The sequence below is a fragment of the Arvicanthis niloticus genome, chromosome 5 (genome assembly GCF_011762505.2).
Source record: "Arvicanthis niloticus isolate mArvNil1 chromosome 5, mArvNil1.pat.X, whole genome shotgun sequence".
Taxonomy (NCBI): Eukaryota; Metazoa; Chordata; class Mammalia; order Rodentia; family Muridae; genus Arvicanthis; species Arvicanthis niloticus.
The window spans coordinates 55,187,978-55,204,714 of NC_047662.1; the positions used below are offsets into that span (position 1 = coordinate 55,187,978).

At 40.0% G+C, this 16,737-nt stretch overlaps 1 protein-coding gene across 16 annotated transcripts in view; it reads right to left on the reverse strand.

Moving 5' to 3' along the window:
- The window catches only part of Fggy (FGGY carbohydrate kinase domain containing), a 363,434-nt gene that overhangs the window by 151,420 nt on the left and 195,277 nt on the right, over positions 1–16,737 (reverse strand). For all 16 annotated transcript variants that reach the window (XR_013110578.1, XM_034503690.2, XM_034503689.2 and 13 more), the window contains one exon: positions 8,048–8,151. Coding sequence is in view for 15 of the 16 variants with exons in the window: in XM_034503690.2 (XP_034359581.1) it covers positions 8,048–8,151 (104 nt within the window). In the remaining variant the exon portion in view is untranslated. The remainder of the gene's footprint in view (positions 1–8,047; positions 8,152–16,737) is intronic.

Below are 16,737 nucleotides of genomic sequence, written 5' to 3' on the forward strand. Positions count from 1 at the left end.
TATATTAGCATTACAGCATATTCTGATGAAAAAATATGGCATTTGCATTTTTATTATAGAGCTGTGAATGTTTTGTCCATTAAGAGACTCTAATATAGTTGTTATAATTAAAAATAATATATACAGATTGCCAAGGGGAAAATTGGCACAATTGGTATATTGGTAGTTGTACCCAATACATCCTAGCTATCATTATTCTTAAAAATTATTATTATTACAAAGGAAATGAAAGTTAGAGAGCACTGAGATATAGGACGAAAAAGAACTGGTTAAAACCGTAGCACAGGAACCCCAGGGTCTCAACATTGTTGATATTTTCCCAATAGTTCCAGCCCACTGGCCTCACAATATAATGATGACTACATTTGCTGGGGTAACAAATAGCACAGTGAGTGCTTAACATGCGTGCAATAGGAAGGTGGTAAGAGATAGAAATATACTTTTTTGAGGAAGAGTAACTGGAGTCTACTATACTTACTTTTTTCATCTAAAAAATTTCAAATACAAAAAGTATTTAATAATCTATCTGGTGGTAAAGAATAGTAACTAAACAAACAAACAAACCTAGTGGTTCTTTATGTGTAAACCTATCTGGCCCAATGAGTTTAGATAAAAGTATACAGATGCACCAGTAGAAAACAGAACAAGAGCTGTGGGATACCATCGAGGAGTAAAAGTTGTGCAGGGAATGCATTGTAGGCTCTGCTATGCTGAGTATCATAGGCTCTGCTGTGCTGAGCATCATAGGCTCTGCTGTGCTGAGCATCATAGGCTTTGCTGTGCTGAGCATCACAGGCTCTGCTGTGCTGAGAATCATAGGGTCTCCTATCCTGAGCTAGGAATCAGAATTTTGCAGGGATTTATGGGACGAGTGAAGCCATCTTTATTTAGTATTCATGGCTCCCTTCCTTATGAGCTGACTATAGTGTAATTCTGCATACCACAGAAAAATTAGTTCTTGTGCATACAAAAATACATGTCTATTCTTTTGGGGATTTACCCTTCCTTCTTGGAACCCAAGCTCAACTTAAGAAAAATTTAGTTAAGTCTTCAGAAATAATATCAACTGACACAGTCAGGAGATATACAGAAACCTGGGAGCCACTGAGGTATACGCATTCGAGACACACCAGTCATGAAAGTGCTGACCCATCTGTGTCAGAAGGAATGCAGGCAGGAGATCCACCATTCAAAGGCATGTTTTCATTCTTTACATTGCTTCATATAAAACAAAACCACTGGTTGAAAACCCAATCAGAGTTTTGGCAACTGGCATTCCTTGATAATTTAATATGTTTTGAACCTGTGTTAAGATAAAATTTAGTGAATAGCTCAGTTCCCATGGGACAGTAGCAACCTTGGCTTCTGTATTGTGTAGAGGGAGTCTTCAATTAAAGGGAGAAGGCAAAGCCTTACTCACTAAAAACTATTTCATGTGCTACACTTTCCAATGGCTGTACATTCAACCATACCAGAGACACCAAACAAGTAAGATGTAATCTGCTCTTCAGAAAACTTCGATAGTTACTACCTTATAATTTTGTGTATATTCATGTATTCATTTCACACCTCTTAAGCACCTGCTATACATAACACTGGGAGCAAGTTAACTAGAAATCCACTTAGTTTGTATCTTTGGTCTCTTTGTTATTATTTCTGAGGCTCTAAATACTGGCTAAGTTGTAAAGTAGACAAGTTAGTTTTTTGGCAAAACCAACAGTGTGAATGAACATTTACTCAACATGTAAAAATTAGGCAATAAGGCACTCCAATTGAGTGGAGAAAGAAAAATTGTAAAAGAAGGCTAATAAGCAGATTATTATATCCTGAGTTAAGGCCACATGGGAGCCAGTGACTTCACATATATTGCAGTACTTGGTATCTTGCACAGTGCTCAGTGCAGGCTCCATAGTGGTTGTGTTCCACATCAAGTTTGATCCACTGAGCTGCCAGAAAGGTATAAACCATTCCATCACTGCTATGTATCCCCTCAGCAGCCACAGAACTATTAACCCACTAAATAAAAAACAGAAAACCAATCAATGTGTTTTTCATTTTACGCTCTTCCACAAAAACATTGTCATGAGTTGGGAAGCTGGTGTCCTGTTTTCAAATTTCCAGATTTAGTACTTGACCACAAACCGGCAGGGGAAGAAAGGAGATTACACAGAGTCTTATAATCACTTTCTTCCCAGGGGAGGATGGTGACAAGTGATGCTGTTTATTTTTATTGTTATCTTTATGCTGTGGCCTCCTGAATGACAGCGATTTGTAATGCCGGCAAGAAGGGCAAATGTAGCATTGTAGTAGAGCAGTCTAGCCTCAACTCTCCAGTTCCTGTCCACCCTTGGAGAAGATATGCCTCGTGATACTCTTGCCTCTTTCCCACAAAATACTTGTGTGCAGAGCCAACCCAACCCCCAGCTTGTCTCCTGTCTATACTAGGAGCCCAGAATAGGAGCTCTGGAATTCCACAGCTGGAGTTGCAAACCTATTCACTAGCTCTGGGCCTTTGGTAGCTAGCTTCTTTCACTGAGATTGTTCCATGTATACTGCTGAGATAACTCTGACAGCTGCATGAAGTTGTGATGACTATATATCTTCACAGGCTATTATAAAATGTGATAAATATTTGTTGTTATTGTCACTCCAAGAGTGTCACCTAGAACTTTCAACCCTCTGCTGTTTTTCTTGTGTCCCTGGGAGGGGACTACATCTACCGCCCCATCCCCCAAATACTCAGGGCTCAGCAGAAATAATCTAAAATATGTCTCTTTTATTTCTCCCTTCACTACGCAAATAGTACCTTAAAGCAAGCTGGAGTCTCTGGAAGGAAGATGGGCTCAGCCTAGATGCCTGGCAGACTCTCCTGGGGCTTTTGTTTTTGACCTTTCGCCTGACTGTTGAGTTACTTGTGAGCTTCCAGAACCATAGTGCTAGATAGTTCATCCCAGCTTTCACAGAGTGAAATGGCTGGATTATACCACAGATATCACTGTTTAAGAGACTGATAAAATGTTTTACGCAGTAGTGTGTGACTCCTGGCTTCCCACATTCTCACCATTGCATTAAGGGTGCCATGAATCTTTGCACTGTGGTGTTTAAAATGCATGTGTGTATGACGTGTGTGTGTGTGTGTGTGTGTGTGTGTGTGTGTGTGTGTATGTGTGTCTTATATAAGTATGCCTATGTGTATGAAGATTACTGGATAACTTCAGGAGTCATCTTCAGGAACATTATATACTTCCTTTGAGACAAGATCTTACATTGGTCTAGAGCTTAGGTTGGGTTGGCCAACGAACTCAAGTGACCCTCCTGTCTCTGTTTTCCCTATGCTGGGGTTGTAAGTGCACTCCCCAGGCCTGGTATTTTTGCATGGGTTCTGGAGACTGAACTCAGATTTTCAGGCCAGGGAGGCAAACACTAAGCTGATTTCCTAGCCATCACTGTGGTTTAATAGGCATTACCCTTTTTCCTTGCATATCTGTAGCATCCCTAGATAGAGCCAGTTACCCTGTGCTTTGGAGATGTGGGGGACGGTTTTCCTCAGGTGGTTTGCGTTAGTTACAGTGAACAATTAGCAACACTATCTAGCATTAACAACATGGTATGGTCTGAGGGAGGTTTTAGTCTGTCAAGGCCCAGAGTCACCAGAGTCATGGGCTCCATCTATCTTTCCCAATAGTACATCGGTCAGATAACAGGCAACCTAAATGCTTCTTGGTGTGTTCCAGAGACATAGGGGGATCAGGCCCTCTGTGTGAGGGCATAGTGAGAAGTATGGAGGTGGTAGGGAACAGAAGTGGAATATTCTAGAGATCAGTCTCAGTGAAAGAGAGTAGAGAGTGCAAAAATGGATACTCTGTGACTGTTTTTATGCTCTACCCTATGATCCCTCCAGCTGGCCAGCACTATTGCCACCAACCCAACCACAAAATAGTATTCCTGCCATGATGCCCTTTACCAAATCCAATGCTATCATTATACCCTCAACCTCCAAGAACTATTAGCGAAACATGTTCCTTTTCTTATAAAATACCTGGCCCCAGGTACTTCATTATATCTGTACATTCCGTGTCCTCTCATCTGACTGAACTGGAGGCATGCATGCTTAGTAATCTTTATGTACACATATCCCTATGCATTTCCTATGTTAAACTAAGGAGGACTTTGTTGTGATATCTTCAGTTGTAATTCATTACCACAGAGATTATGCTCTAGCCCTAATGAATCATCTTAACTAGTAACACAATAGATGCTATTTTGTGCCAGGGATTCTGCAGAGTTGTTCATAAAGATGACCTGACTAAATTCTCTACATTGCTATGGGAAGCCACCACTATTGACAAATAACACAAAGAAACAAAAAAAGGAAATTAACTGTGAGCTTAGATATTTTACCTGCAATCCCTTAACAGGTAGCAAAAAAGCCATTGCTTTGAGACTCAGCATCCACTCAGTTCTAGAACATTCCTCTTTCTAGGTTCAAGTGAGATGGGAAGTCTTTCTACCTCCCAGGTTCCACCAAATCTCCATGGAGAATACTCCTTCCCATTGGACAAGCTAACTGGAGAACTAGCTGCCATGACTTGCCAGCTCCTAAAAAGGGGCACTGGATCAGTGGTAAGGATTACCTCCCTCTGACCCTGTGACTTTTTGGCCTCCTGCTAACCCCTGCTGTGTGTGATCCTGCATTTTGAAGAGTTGTTAGTGATTAACTCTGAGCAAGCAGCTCTGCTTTCATAAAGTTACAAAAGAACAGCGTTCCCTCCTTGTTAATTAAATCATGCATGAGGAAGATGAATGTGCAGCCCACACTTGTATCTTCTAAAATATCAAAGGCCGGATTAGTATGTCTGGTGCTCTGCCTCAGGCCTATTCTCCCCAGGGGTAATAGAGACCTGGAGATGAGAGTCTTCTGAGAACCTACCAATACTCAGTTACTTGGCCATGCATTCATTTGTTATTTTGTGGTGAACCCTAAAGAGGCAACTTTATCAGCACAAAATATACCAGGGAATTCTGCATCAATTAAGCATTGAGCTGAAGACATCAAAAATGACAGATGGGAAAAAAGGTGAATCCTTCAGGTCACATTTAAAACCAGTTCTTGGCAAACCCTCTTGGTACCTATGTTCTGCTGGTGAATCTTCCCTGACAGCTGGTGGTTTTATTTGTCAGACTCACAACAAAGGGATCCTTGAGCTTCTCTGGGAGTGCTTTCTCAGTCCTGTGACTCTCAGAGACCTCACAAAGGTGTTATTGTTGCCTGCTTGCTGTGTTCCCAGCACCTGAGGGAGATCAAAGGTACTCAAGACCACAGTCTAGCCCTCCTGACATTGCATTAAAGTGGATGATTAATCCCTTTAGCCTACAGGCTCCTTCACACTAGCAAGTACAAAGCAAGGTCCTGGTGGGGACTATATTTCCAGTCCAACATAAGACAATAAACTGACATTTTATGACTACCATTCACTGTATCCAACTGTAGCTGCCCATCAAATTTGTTAAAGCCCCAACAGTTGTCCCATGTGAGCTATTTATGTCACTGGGACATTTTTATAAGTATCATTACTATTTCTGAGTGTCTATGAACTGCACATCACATTCAGATAAAATGAATGCTATCCACAAACTCTCTGGTATAGGCAGTCTTGCCTCTTATATAATGGATGAAGAATCTGAGGCTTAGAGAGATTGAGGGGTTCACTCAGATCACAGGACCAAAACAGTACAAGGAGATTTTACAACCTGTATCTGGAAGTCAGAATGCATACAATCTCTCTGTTCTAGAATGGGCATGGGATAAGAACACAGGCTATCAAGTAGCATTAAAACGGAGGAGCTCTGAAACCACACCGAGAGAGCTTTTAGGTTCTTTCTTCCAGAAATTAACAGTTTTGTGACCTTGAGGAAAGCACTAGAGTTTTCAGTCTTATTTTTCTCATTTGTAAAACTAGGATACAGTAGGAAAAGCTAGTGCCACCCTATGAAGAGACTGTGGCACTGAGGGAAGCTTTGAAAGAGGTAACTCACTCCATGGGGACTGCATCTGTTGCAAGTCTGAATTGGAGGGGTAAAAGTGTGGAGATTCAGATTTGGGGAGCTAGATAAGATGTGTCCCAGGGAAGATAGTAGAGATTTAAATAATTTCAGTGAGGACACATTGGCAGCTTAAACTCATGTCAAGAGAAAGGAGAACTGGCTGATGTTCCACACTTCTGGTTCAAGAAGACCTAGCCTCTGTAGGTTTGTCCTTCTAGCACAGGGCTGCCGAGAGTGAGTGGGTGAGCCTTCTAAAACCAGTTAAGGATATATATATATATATATATATATATATATATATATATATATATTAACATGTACATATAATATACACATATTATACACACACACACACACACACACACACACACACCCCTTGTGTTTTATGGGATTTTTAATGTGATTCCTGAGTGTGTGAACAAGTTGGCTTCTGGTCTCTGTTTCTATATCTGTTTCTTGTATATTTTCTTGGGCTCTTTTCTTTCTGTTTGTTTGTAATGCCCTATTCTGCTGTATTTGTTATTTTATTATTATCACTTAGAAGCCTGTTTATTTTCTAATAAACCAAACGGGGTTGAATCCAGAAGGGAGGAGAGGTGAGAAACACCTAGGAGGAGTAGAGGGAGGGGAAACTGCATTTAGGATATATTATGTAAGAGTCAAATCTATTTTCAACAAAAGGGAACAAAAATATATTTTATTGCCTAGAATTCAGAAAAGCACAAAATAAAATGTAGTTCCTTAAAGTTCAGCCCAAATGTCATGTTGGGAAGGTTTCTGCCACAAAGAGTTCCCGTTTGAGTCAGCCACTGTTTCCTCTCTGCTCTATAAAAATAAGACTGGTAGTCACAGGCCTGCCTTGTACAGATGCTCCCTGAGAGAAGCACTCACTCAATTCTCATGTTATGAGAGAGCAGCTAGAAAACTCTATATTCTGCAGAAAGCTGGGACCCCATGTGGGATTAGGAACCATCTCTACACAGAGACCATGGGTGAGACTAAGTGCCTAGCAGAAATCAGATGTGTAGCATAGTGATCTCAAGCTTAATCTGCTTTCAAGGATCCTGGGCCATAATATTTTCTTATAAGCCCATCTTATCTATGGGGAAGTCTGTGCTATCCTTTTGTTCCCAGAGTTTAGTAGCCAGGACAAAAGAGAAAGTTTCAGTGAATATGATTCAACCAAAGCATCTGCCTGTGAAGAAACACTCAGTTATTTAAGAGCTTTGCTCCCTTGCTGCAGAGATCCTGCCCTGTATCCTGCTCCATTCTCTGCTCACCTCCTCCTCCTCCTCCTCTTCCTCCTCTTCCTCCTCTTCCTCCTCCTCCTCCTCCTCCTCCTCCTCCTCCTCCTCCTCCTCCTCCTCCTCCTCCTCCTCCACTTTCTCCTTGGTTTTACTCATCTGGGAAAAATCCAAGGAGTCGTCCATCTCAGTTTAACAGAGTAATGACTTTTAAATAAAAATATGGTAGAAATGGGTACTTATCGAAATGGAATGCTTTCAGACTCATGCATTTAAAAAAGATATAAATTTTAGGGCAGGCACTAAATTTTACTGCAATCTTGGAGAAAGCTTTTCCACTAATTCATGGAGAAAAATTAACACAGTGAAAATTGCTTATCAGTGTTCTTTTGAAGTCATGATATGCAGCCTGATTCTATAGATCATCAGGACACTCCCAGGGAGATGGATTTACATCGATGGAGGGATAGCTCAGTGGCCAAGGAAAACAGACACCTGTTTGCAGGGAAGACACAGCCACCCTCTGAGGAGAGATGCCTGAGTGGCTTGTCAGCTTTGAGGCCCAGGTGAACTCACTGAGCACCCTTTCGTTTTCTTCAACAAGTTGGCCTCTGGAAAGAGACTTGGCAAGATCTGTCAGGCTTGGATAGGGAAGGGAGGGACAGAAAGAACGGAGGGGTAAAGGAGCCAATAGTTCAGCATTATGTTCTGGGCTGTCTCCACTGTTTTTTCCTTGCTGTTCAGTGTGGCGCACTTACCCCCATGTGACAAGATGATGTTCCGCAGATGACAGCCAGCCTTGATGTCACTGGCTGTCCTTCACAGATGAGCCCATGACCTTTCACATCTGCTCCAATCACTCCTGTGAAAAAGTAAAACCAAACAAAATCTTCTTAAGAAAAGAGATTGGGTATATGTGTGTGCGGGGGGGTGGGGGGGGGTGGGGGTGGGGGTGGGTGGGAGGTGTGTATTTGTATATGCATGTGCATGTGTGTATGTAAAAAAGCTAAAAACAAGCAAAAATACTTTTTTTAAAAGAAAGAGAAGATATATAAAAAGGAGTAAAAATCCATCCCATATGTAGATTCAAATTTAAAAATATAAAATAATAAACAAACAATAATAACAAAAATTTACTTGCTAGCCAAGGGCAAACTAGGAAGTATATTCTGTTTTTGTTTTACTCTTGTCCATATATGTCATCTAACCTTGTCAGACTAATACCAACTATAATTACATACATAAAATGGCAGCCATGAGAGATCTATGCCCATTAAATACCATTCTCTATTCCTTGTATTGCATGGATCATTTCATATTAACACTGCCTAGCAGATATAATTAATGCCATAAACAGACACCAAAGGAAAATCTGAGATCTTCAGAGATTAAGTAACAGGTCCAAGGTCAAAGTGCAAGTAAAAACCAAACACGACTGGTTGGGATCCATTGGAACACCAGGTACCCCAGAGTCAAAGAAGGAGGAAGCAAAGGAACACTGTGATGGTTGAATCTTTTGGACACTCATGTCTCCATTCCTATTTCCAGGCATTCCAAAGCTCCAGGTGTGAAAGATAAGTCCATACAACATTCTGTGAGTATGATGTGGGAAGCCAGAGACCTACAAATCTGCATCACTACAATATGAAGAGGAGGTGATAGATGAGTAGGGCAGGGCAGACACTGGGATGCAGAGAGAACAGTTTGATCTCATCTGATCAACTCTGTACCACCCGGCTCTGAATCTACAGTAACGGATGTCTATTCATCCATAACTCAAGACATTTGCTCTTCCTCTGCTTAGAACGGTGTTCTTCAACCCACTCCCAGGTGAACTCTTATTTATTCTTAACTCTGGGTTACTTTCTCAGAAAATATTTTTCTTCTTATCTAGGAAATTTTAAGTCTCCCTAATAAATGTTCTCATGTACTTTGACTCCTGGAGGAGAAGACACTAGAAATTTTGAAATTTGAATTTTTAAATTTCTCTAATGAAGGCTGTAAAAAGTTAGTACTGTCTTCTTCATATGCCTATTAGCCAAGGGTCTATAGTAGTTGCTACCTCGGGCACAATGAGAGAGTAAGACTGCTTATAAATACAATGAAAAATCAGACAAAACCTTGTACTCCCATGCTCACAGTCTGGTGAGGTAGAGAGAAACATAAATGGAAAATTTCAACTCAGAAGGATTAGTTCACATGTAGAAACCAGAGACACAAATTCTGACAGGCACAGTAGGAGTAGCACATCAGGCAACAAGTCTACAGATACTGATAGCACCAATTTCTTCACAAAGCAGGAAAGAAGAAGCTGGGTAGGGGGAGCAGTTGGAAAGATGTTAGAGCTTATTACTGCTCAACTGCTCAGAAGCCCAGCAGCAAAGACTCTGTGTTGGTCAGCATAGTAAATTAATTCCACTGAGTAGGTAACCTTAGCCCCAGGGCCTGAACCTACAAGGGTCTTGGGCCTACCTGTTTGCAGATCAAGCCTAGTGTTCTACTCTATAAATAGAGGCTGTCCCTGTGGACTATAATGAATAGTCTTGGTCTAGATTAGCCCTGCAGAAGACATAGGAGCTGGAGGAAAGGTAATGCCCTCATCCAATCCAGGGCTCACATGAAAGATGCATTTTCCAGGCCTTCAGCTCTGTAGACTATGGCTCCAGCACCTTCTCGGGTCCACCACACCCAGACTACAGTAACTCATCCCTTGTTCCCTGACTGGACTGGTGGCAACTTCTTAAGGATAATATCTGACTGATATTTCTGTGTATGAAATTTCTACACAAACATAGTACTGATGTGTTCTTGTGTGACTTCTGAGCCCCATGTTTAGGACATCAGAGCTTTGGAACAGGAAGAATCTGAAAAGAAGAGCAAATTTTAGCAAACTTTACTATACAACCTTGTTATAGCTAGGTTTTGTTTTATTTGAAAAAAAAAAAAACCTTACTAACCTGATTCAACTATTATTATACTTATTTTACAAATGGGAAAACTGAGGCTTTGGAAGAAGAACCTTCATTGGGCATAGAGCTCTCGAAGCAGGGTTATGATTCATACTAAGATAACCTGACTCCCAAGTGTTGGCTTCTCACCATGATGACTGAGGTTTTTCTCCACAGTCAGGTAGCTAATATTTACTGTCCACATATCTCAAAATACTGGGGCCTCAAAGGTATTGCTGTGAGATTCTTGACAGAATGGTGGCTGACAACTATGGTCCTTAGCATAACAAAACTCTCACAGAGACTGCTGTCAATGGATCTTACTAAGCAGTTCCATTTGAATGTAGTCTAGGCAACCCTAACATAACAAGGCCATTCAGTTCTAGGAAGTCGCAAAAATAGGGAAAGAAGAAAATTGTGAAAACACTTTTACTTGTTTCCTCTCTACTAAGTAGTTACTATAAATTTATCTTAGTTTAGAGTGGATCAACTAAGAAGCTAAAACGAGAATGAGAATGGAATGTTGTGTACCAAGGAGCACACTGAGTGTCCTAGTCAACAACTGGAAAAATCCAAGTCTTAGTAACCCCCAGTTCGTCTACAAAGTTGAATTTATCCCCTGTTTTTCAAAAATGAAAGAATGGAATCTAATGATGGCACTGCCTCAGCCGCTCTTAGTACACAGCATATCCAGGGCTTCTTCTAACATGTCTGCTGGATACATAACAAACTGTTACTTTCAGGACACTCACTCTCCAGTCCTGAGACACAGATACCAGCCACACTTGGCTAAACCAGCAAGTAGCTGCTCTTACTGGTTTTTCTCAGGGGAGATTTGTTTGTTTTTGTCCTACCAGGTGCCATCTTGAACTGAACACCAGCACACAGGTAATGCATTTGTGAGATCACATGCATCTGAATAGGGTCATTTTCATTATCTTAAGGCATGCAGAGGTTAGAGGGGTGATTGCCCTCAAGATAAGAAGCCCAAATGGAATCAGAGAATAGCAAGAGATGGTAGGAGTGGGGCAGGCTTTCTCCTCTCTGAATAAATATTTCACAATCTGTAGCAGATACAGATTATGCACGTACATCAGAAAACAACTCATGAGGTGAGATTTTGACAAGCACAGCCTTCAGCAATGCTGGGTAGGGTCTTGTATATGGTGTAAAACTTTCAGTTTATCCTGAATTCCTCAGAAAGCTTACTTGAAAAAAAATTAGCAGCTGAAGAAATAAGGACCAACAGAAAGTAGTCACATTTTCAACTGTGTGTCCTCTGAAACTTACATAATACCTAGCGGATGGCAATTGCTCAATCAATATTTTTGGTGACTGAAAAATAAATACCAAGAAAATCAGCTTACTCCTGTTCCTGATTTAAGGAACAAATTCAGAGATTTCCATCTACTGACTCTTTATCCTCAAAATTCAGACATGATTCATATCAAGCAACATGTTTAAAAACAAAGCTTAAGAGGAAAAGTTAGAACAATGGGCAATTTTCCTCTTTACCTCTCTGTGCTACCCACCTCCCCCTGCCCTTATCCATCTTCATATGGACATTCATTAAGCACATACTATACTTACAAACAGAAAAAAGAGACTCTGCAAATGTTATGATTTAAGAGTCCATTATCCTGTAATTTATCAAACCACAACTGCTTTGAAAGTTTTATAGGGCTATATGGAAGAAAAACAACCCAAGTTCTAGCATTTGTGTTATAATTATGTCCCACTTTATAGCTATATAACAGTACTTTTGAGTTTGCAAGCATCCGCCAACACTACACCCTTTATTCCAGTTCAAGTTGAAATAACTGAATTTCAGAGACGTGAAGTCCTCGCGTGCTTTGTCTCACAAGAGCATCCCCTGAGTCTGAGTCTTAAGTGCCGGTGCCCTAAGAGAAGATTATTCACTTGGCATAATAGTCTGAGACTTCACAGAAGAAGAAAAATAAGATGAATTTTGAACATGGCTTGAGATTTTATCAGCACTTGATTAGGGCATTAGAAGGAATGAGCTGACAAATAAATCCAAAACTTGTTCCACTAAGTGGGCAGGAAGGTTGGCATTCTTGGGAAGACAACACATGGACCACCAGCCTTATGTGAGGAAAATCTAGGGCAACTGCATGGTCCTCAAAAGGCAAGAGTTGTAATAAAGACATTTTCTCTGCAGAAGACCTAACTCAAACAACTCTGTTATTTTGAATAATGTGTATATTACATAGAACTAATTTATGTCAACCTACTTGATTGTAATGGAGATTTAAAAATTCATTCTTCCTGTGACTTTGATTGAGTTTCGTATCTTGTATTTATGCCCCAGTTTTTACATACAAGCAGTTAGAAATCACCTTCCTCATAGGATTCTTATATACATGTTCATACATTTAAAGTACTTAGGTCAGTCCTGGCTAGTACATGAATACGTTTGAACATGAATATGTTCTGTGTTGGAATGTCCAGTTCAGCAGTGAGCAGTTGCATATCACTACTGAGCATCTGAAATACAGCTAGCAGAACTGAGCAACTAAATTTTTACTTTGCTCCATTTTAATTAAGTTAAATTTAAATCCTCATATAATACTAGTGGTTTATCAGGTAGTATAGGTTAGCCCATGCTTCACACTGCTTGCTTATTTGTTGTTTCTTTCATTATTTTGTCATTATTATTTCTATCATTTAATTTGATGTATCCTAATACTTGGACTTCAATACAGCTTACTTGACTCTGGGTAAATGTTTTTTTTTTTTTTTTAAATATAGATATGATATCTTATTTTCTATTTCAGAAGACCTTGATAATAATACCTTCACACTTACAAAAAAGCCTTGGAGACAGAGAGGTACAAAAAGCACACTGGTTCTCACCAAATCCAGGGACCATCTCAGTGTCTGTACAAATGGGACTCCCTCTAGGCGGTTTCATAGATCCTGGAACATGTCCTCTTTGATGGTTTGATGGAGAAATGTTTGTCACTGAATATTTCCTCAAACTGTTCTTTGTGCCTAAAGTAGCCTTTCCTGCATTACTCCTCATGAATCCATCCCAAAGCCTCCCTTTTAGCACCAGAAACCTGTCTGGACCATGTTGTTCTGCATCCAAGCACACCAGCCAGGCAGAACATCTTTTGTACCCCAGTAGCTGACTTAGAGCCTCTATCATTTTATCTAATAATTTGTTTATTGGCACAGCTGTCTTTCTCAGCTAGGTGATTAACAAACTGGAACCCAGGAAACGTGTCCTTCAATTAACATGTAATAATTATATTTGGAGGGTTTTGTTTTGTTTTGTTTTGTTTTTTTTTACCATGTATGGGTTTATAATCTTTTTCTGTGGTTGCTGGATGAATGGATGACTTGTAGAAACAAGGTTTGTGTGTGTGTGTGTGTGTGTGTGTGTGTGTGTGTATTTCTTAAATGACAATAGCACATTCATCATGGACAAGTACTCTGAAATTTTAAAGAAATAAAGAGATTAGTCACATACAATTGTACAATTAACAGAACCTCATACCTTTCCTTTGAAAATTGATAGAAATCATACTTGATTATTAGAAGATTGCTTTGTGCATAATACTTTGCAAATAGAAACTGAATGGCAGTATCTTGAGGTGATTATTGTCACACAGGTCTACGAAAAGTGGAAATAGGAATGTTCTCCTTTAAGATTTATTTTATTTTTAATTATTAGGAAAAAGGAAAAGGGAGAAGGAGAGGGAGGGAGGAGAGTTATCCCACAAGCATGCAGGTGTACGTGGAGGTCACATCAGGGTCACAGTTCCTTTGGAGGTAGTGTTACAGGGCCGTGTGAGAAGCCTGATGTGGGTGCTAAGATAGGAACTCCTGTGACCTACAAAAGCTGCATGTGCTCTTAACTGATGATCCATCTTCTCAACATGAGAGAGAGAGAAAAAAAAAACCTTGGAAGTAATTTTTCCAAGGCCTTCACTATTACAACAGGAGTAAGGGTGGCGTATCCAGGTCTATCTGGTTCCCAACTAGTCCCACCTTACGCTAATTCACAGTGCTTACAAACAACAACATCTTTCCTTGTAGTAACTCACAACAACAGTCTCAAAAGACATAGTTGAATAATGTGTCTTTTAGAATTTGCTGTCACTATGCCACTAGAGCAAGATGGCAGGGTTAACTTGGGGATCAACAGATGCTGAGAGGAAGCACAGCTAAAAGAGCATTTGAAGTCATAGTGTTCCTAAAGGATTGTCTCAGCTTTGAAAGAAATGTGCTCTAGAATTCACCCAAAACAAATCCTAAACTACATTTACCTTAACAGGAGTCCTATGTTCAAGCACACAAGAACAATGCAAAATGGATTCAGGAGGTTTAATATGCATGTTTATGCAGACATGTGTGTGTGTATGTGTGTGTGTTTTATGTAATATGTAACATATATATGAACAATAGCAGTTAAACAAAAAGTCATGACTTCGGGAGAGATGGGGGAGGAGTTGGAGGGGAGGAAGAGAAAGGAAAGGGAGTGTGATATGGAAACAATACTCATGTACTACAAAGTCCTCAAAAGGTAAAGTTCAATTTTTTAGAAAGTTCTGAGATGTAACCCTCAGGAGATTTTACACACCTTGACACTACCATCACCTCACCCCTACTCTCTCATTTTCTCCAGGGCCAGAAGCTGGTTAGTCTTGGATGGATCATTTAGTAGACATCTGAATAATTAAGAAGGGTGCTTTGGGATTGGACGGTCTGGATTCAAGTCTGGCAAATGAGTGAAGTCTCAAACTTTTTATGCCCCAGTTTCCTGAAGTATTAGATTAGAAAGATAATAGTCAGTAGCTGGTGGGCTCCTAAGAAGATTCCATGAGCAGAAGAATGTATGGGCAGTTTCCTCCATACATTGGCCATTCTTCTTGGTACCACCATAGCTCTGCACTTTTAGTACTGGACACACTGCTTAGCAGGGCAGCCCACACACTTGCTTTAGCTTGGTTTAGCATTGCCAGGTTTATCTCTATCAGGTTTTACTCTATCTTAGGCAAATGGACAAGAACCTCTCCTTTCTGTCCTTTATATGCAGCTCATGACAGAATAATGGAGTGGGGACAAAAGGAGATGTGCCACAATTCAGGCTAGTGTTATAAACACTAGTAAGAGTAATATAAAAATATGTTCATATCTGAAAAGCCACAATTACACAAAGAATTATTCAAACTACAATTCAATTTGTTATCAATTTCTGTTAATTATTTTTGTCTCAATGACAGACTCTTCCATAATTTGAACTAATAGGAAACCAATATGGAGTCCTAATGGAGGTAGAAGAAACAGAAGACAAAAACCAGACCCTCAGATAATTGGGTCTTACTCCTTTGTTCTTACCTCTACCCCGAGAGATCAAATCTCAAAGGCTGGCTAATATGTAATACCTTGGAAATGGGAAACTTAAATACGAGCAAAATCCCCCAGTTAAGAAAAGCTAAATTTTCCTTTCTTCCTAACCTAAACAGGACATCCAGATGACAAGTACCCCATCATTCATACATACATTCATAAAAGATCTGCAGGGGTCATGTACAGCAAGGGTCAAGTTAAAATCCAATTCTACCCAAGCTAACCCTCAAAACCTACTTTTTAAAATTAATATATATATATATATATATATATATATATATATATATATATATATATATATGAGAATTGGCCTAAGTATCAAACATTTATAAAGGAATATGTCTATAAATAGATTCAAAACTGCAACTCTTACACAGTTGTCTGTTAACATCTTATAAATACAACTACTTATTGATCCCTGTAATATGCCAGACATATTATCAAGTGGTAGAAAACCAAAGAAAGAAATTATTTTCTTTATTCTGTAAGATTTTCTTTTCCTGGGGAAGGGGAGGGGCATATACACCAGGAGAGACTGACAAAACAAGCAGGCAATGAGCTAAGTCTCAGGGAAGGGTGGGACCTTCAAACTTGACCTCTCTGAGGGAGTCAGGGAACCTCCAAAGGCAAATGGCATTAGGAAGAAGCATGTTCATTAACAGGGGAGACTTTGAGGGAGAGACAGACATTCTGTGTAGACTTTTAGACAAGAGAGATTAAGCCAAGGCACACATGAACACAAAGAGTTGCTTAAGGAGCTGACTGGGCATTTATTCTCTGAAGCAAACGGACCTACATTCTGCAGAACTTGTTTGCTCTTGGTCTGATGTCATTCAGATGAAACCCTGATTCCCAGGTTTACTCTCAGTTTGCTGGGTTAACCCCTACACATAGTCACCCCTTTGAGTCCCAGGTTTCTCAGCTATAGGCTATGAATACTGCCTTCTACTTTATTAGGCCATCATCCCCAATATTTTTGGTTGGTGTGGTATAGGAAAAGCTGTCTCAGTATATGGTGCATTGAAGACATTAATATTTTGTGCTAAACGTACTGGAGAAAACCACAGGAGCAAGTAGCAGCTCTACTTTCTTCTCCCCTGAAGCAGGTCGTAAAGCCTTGG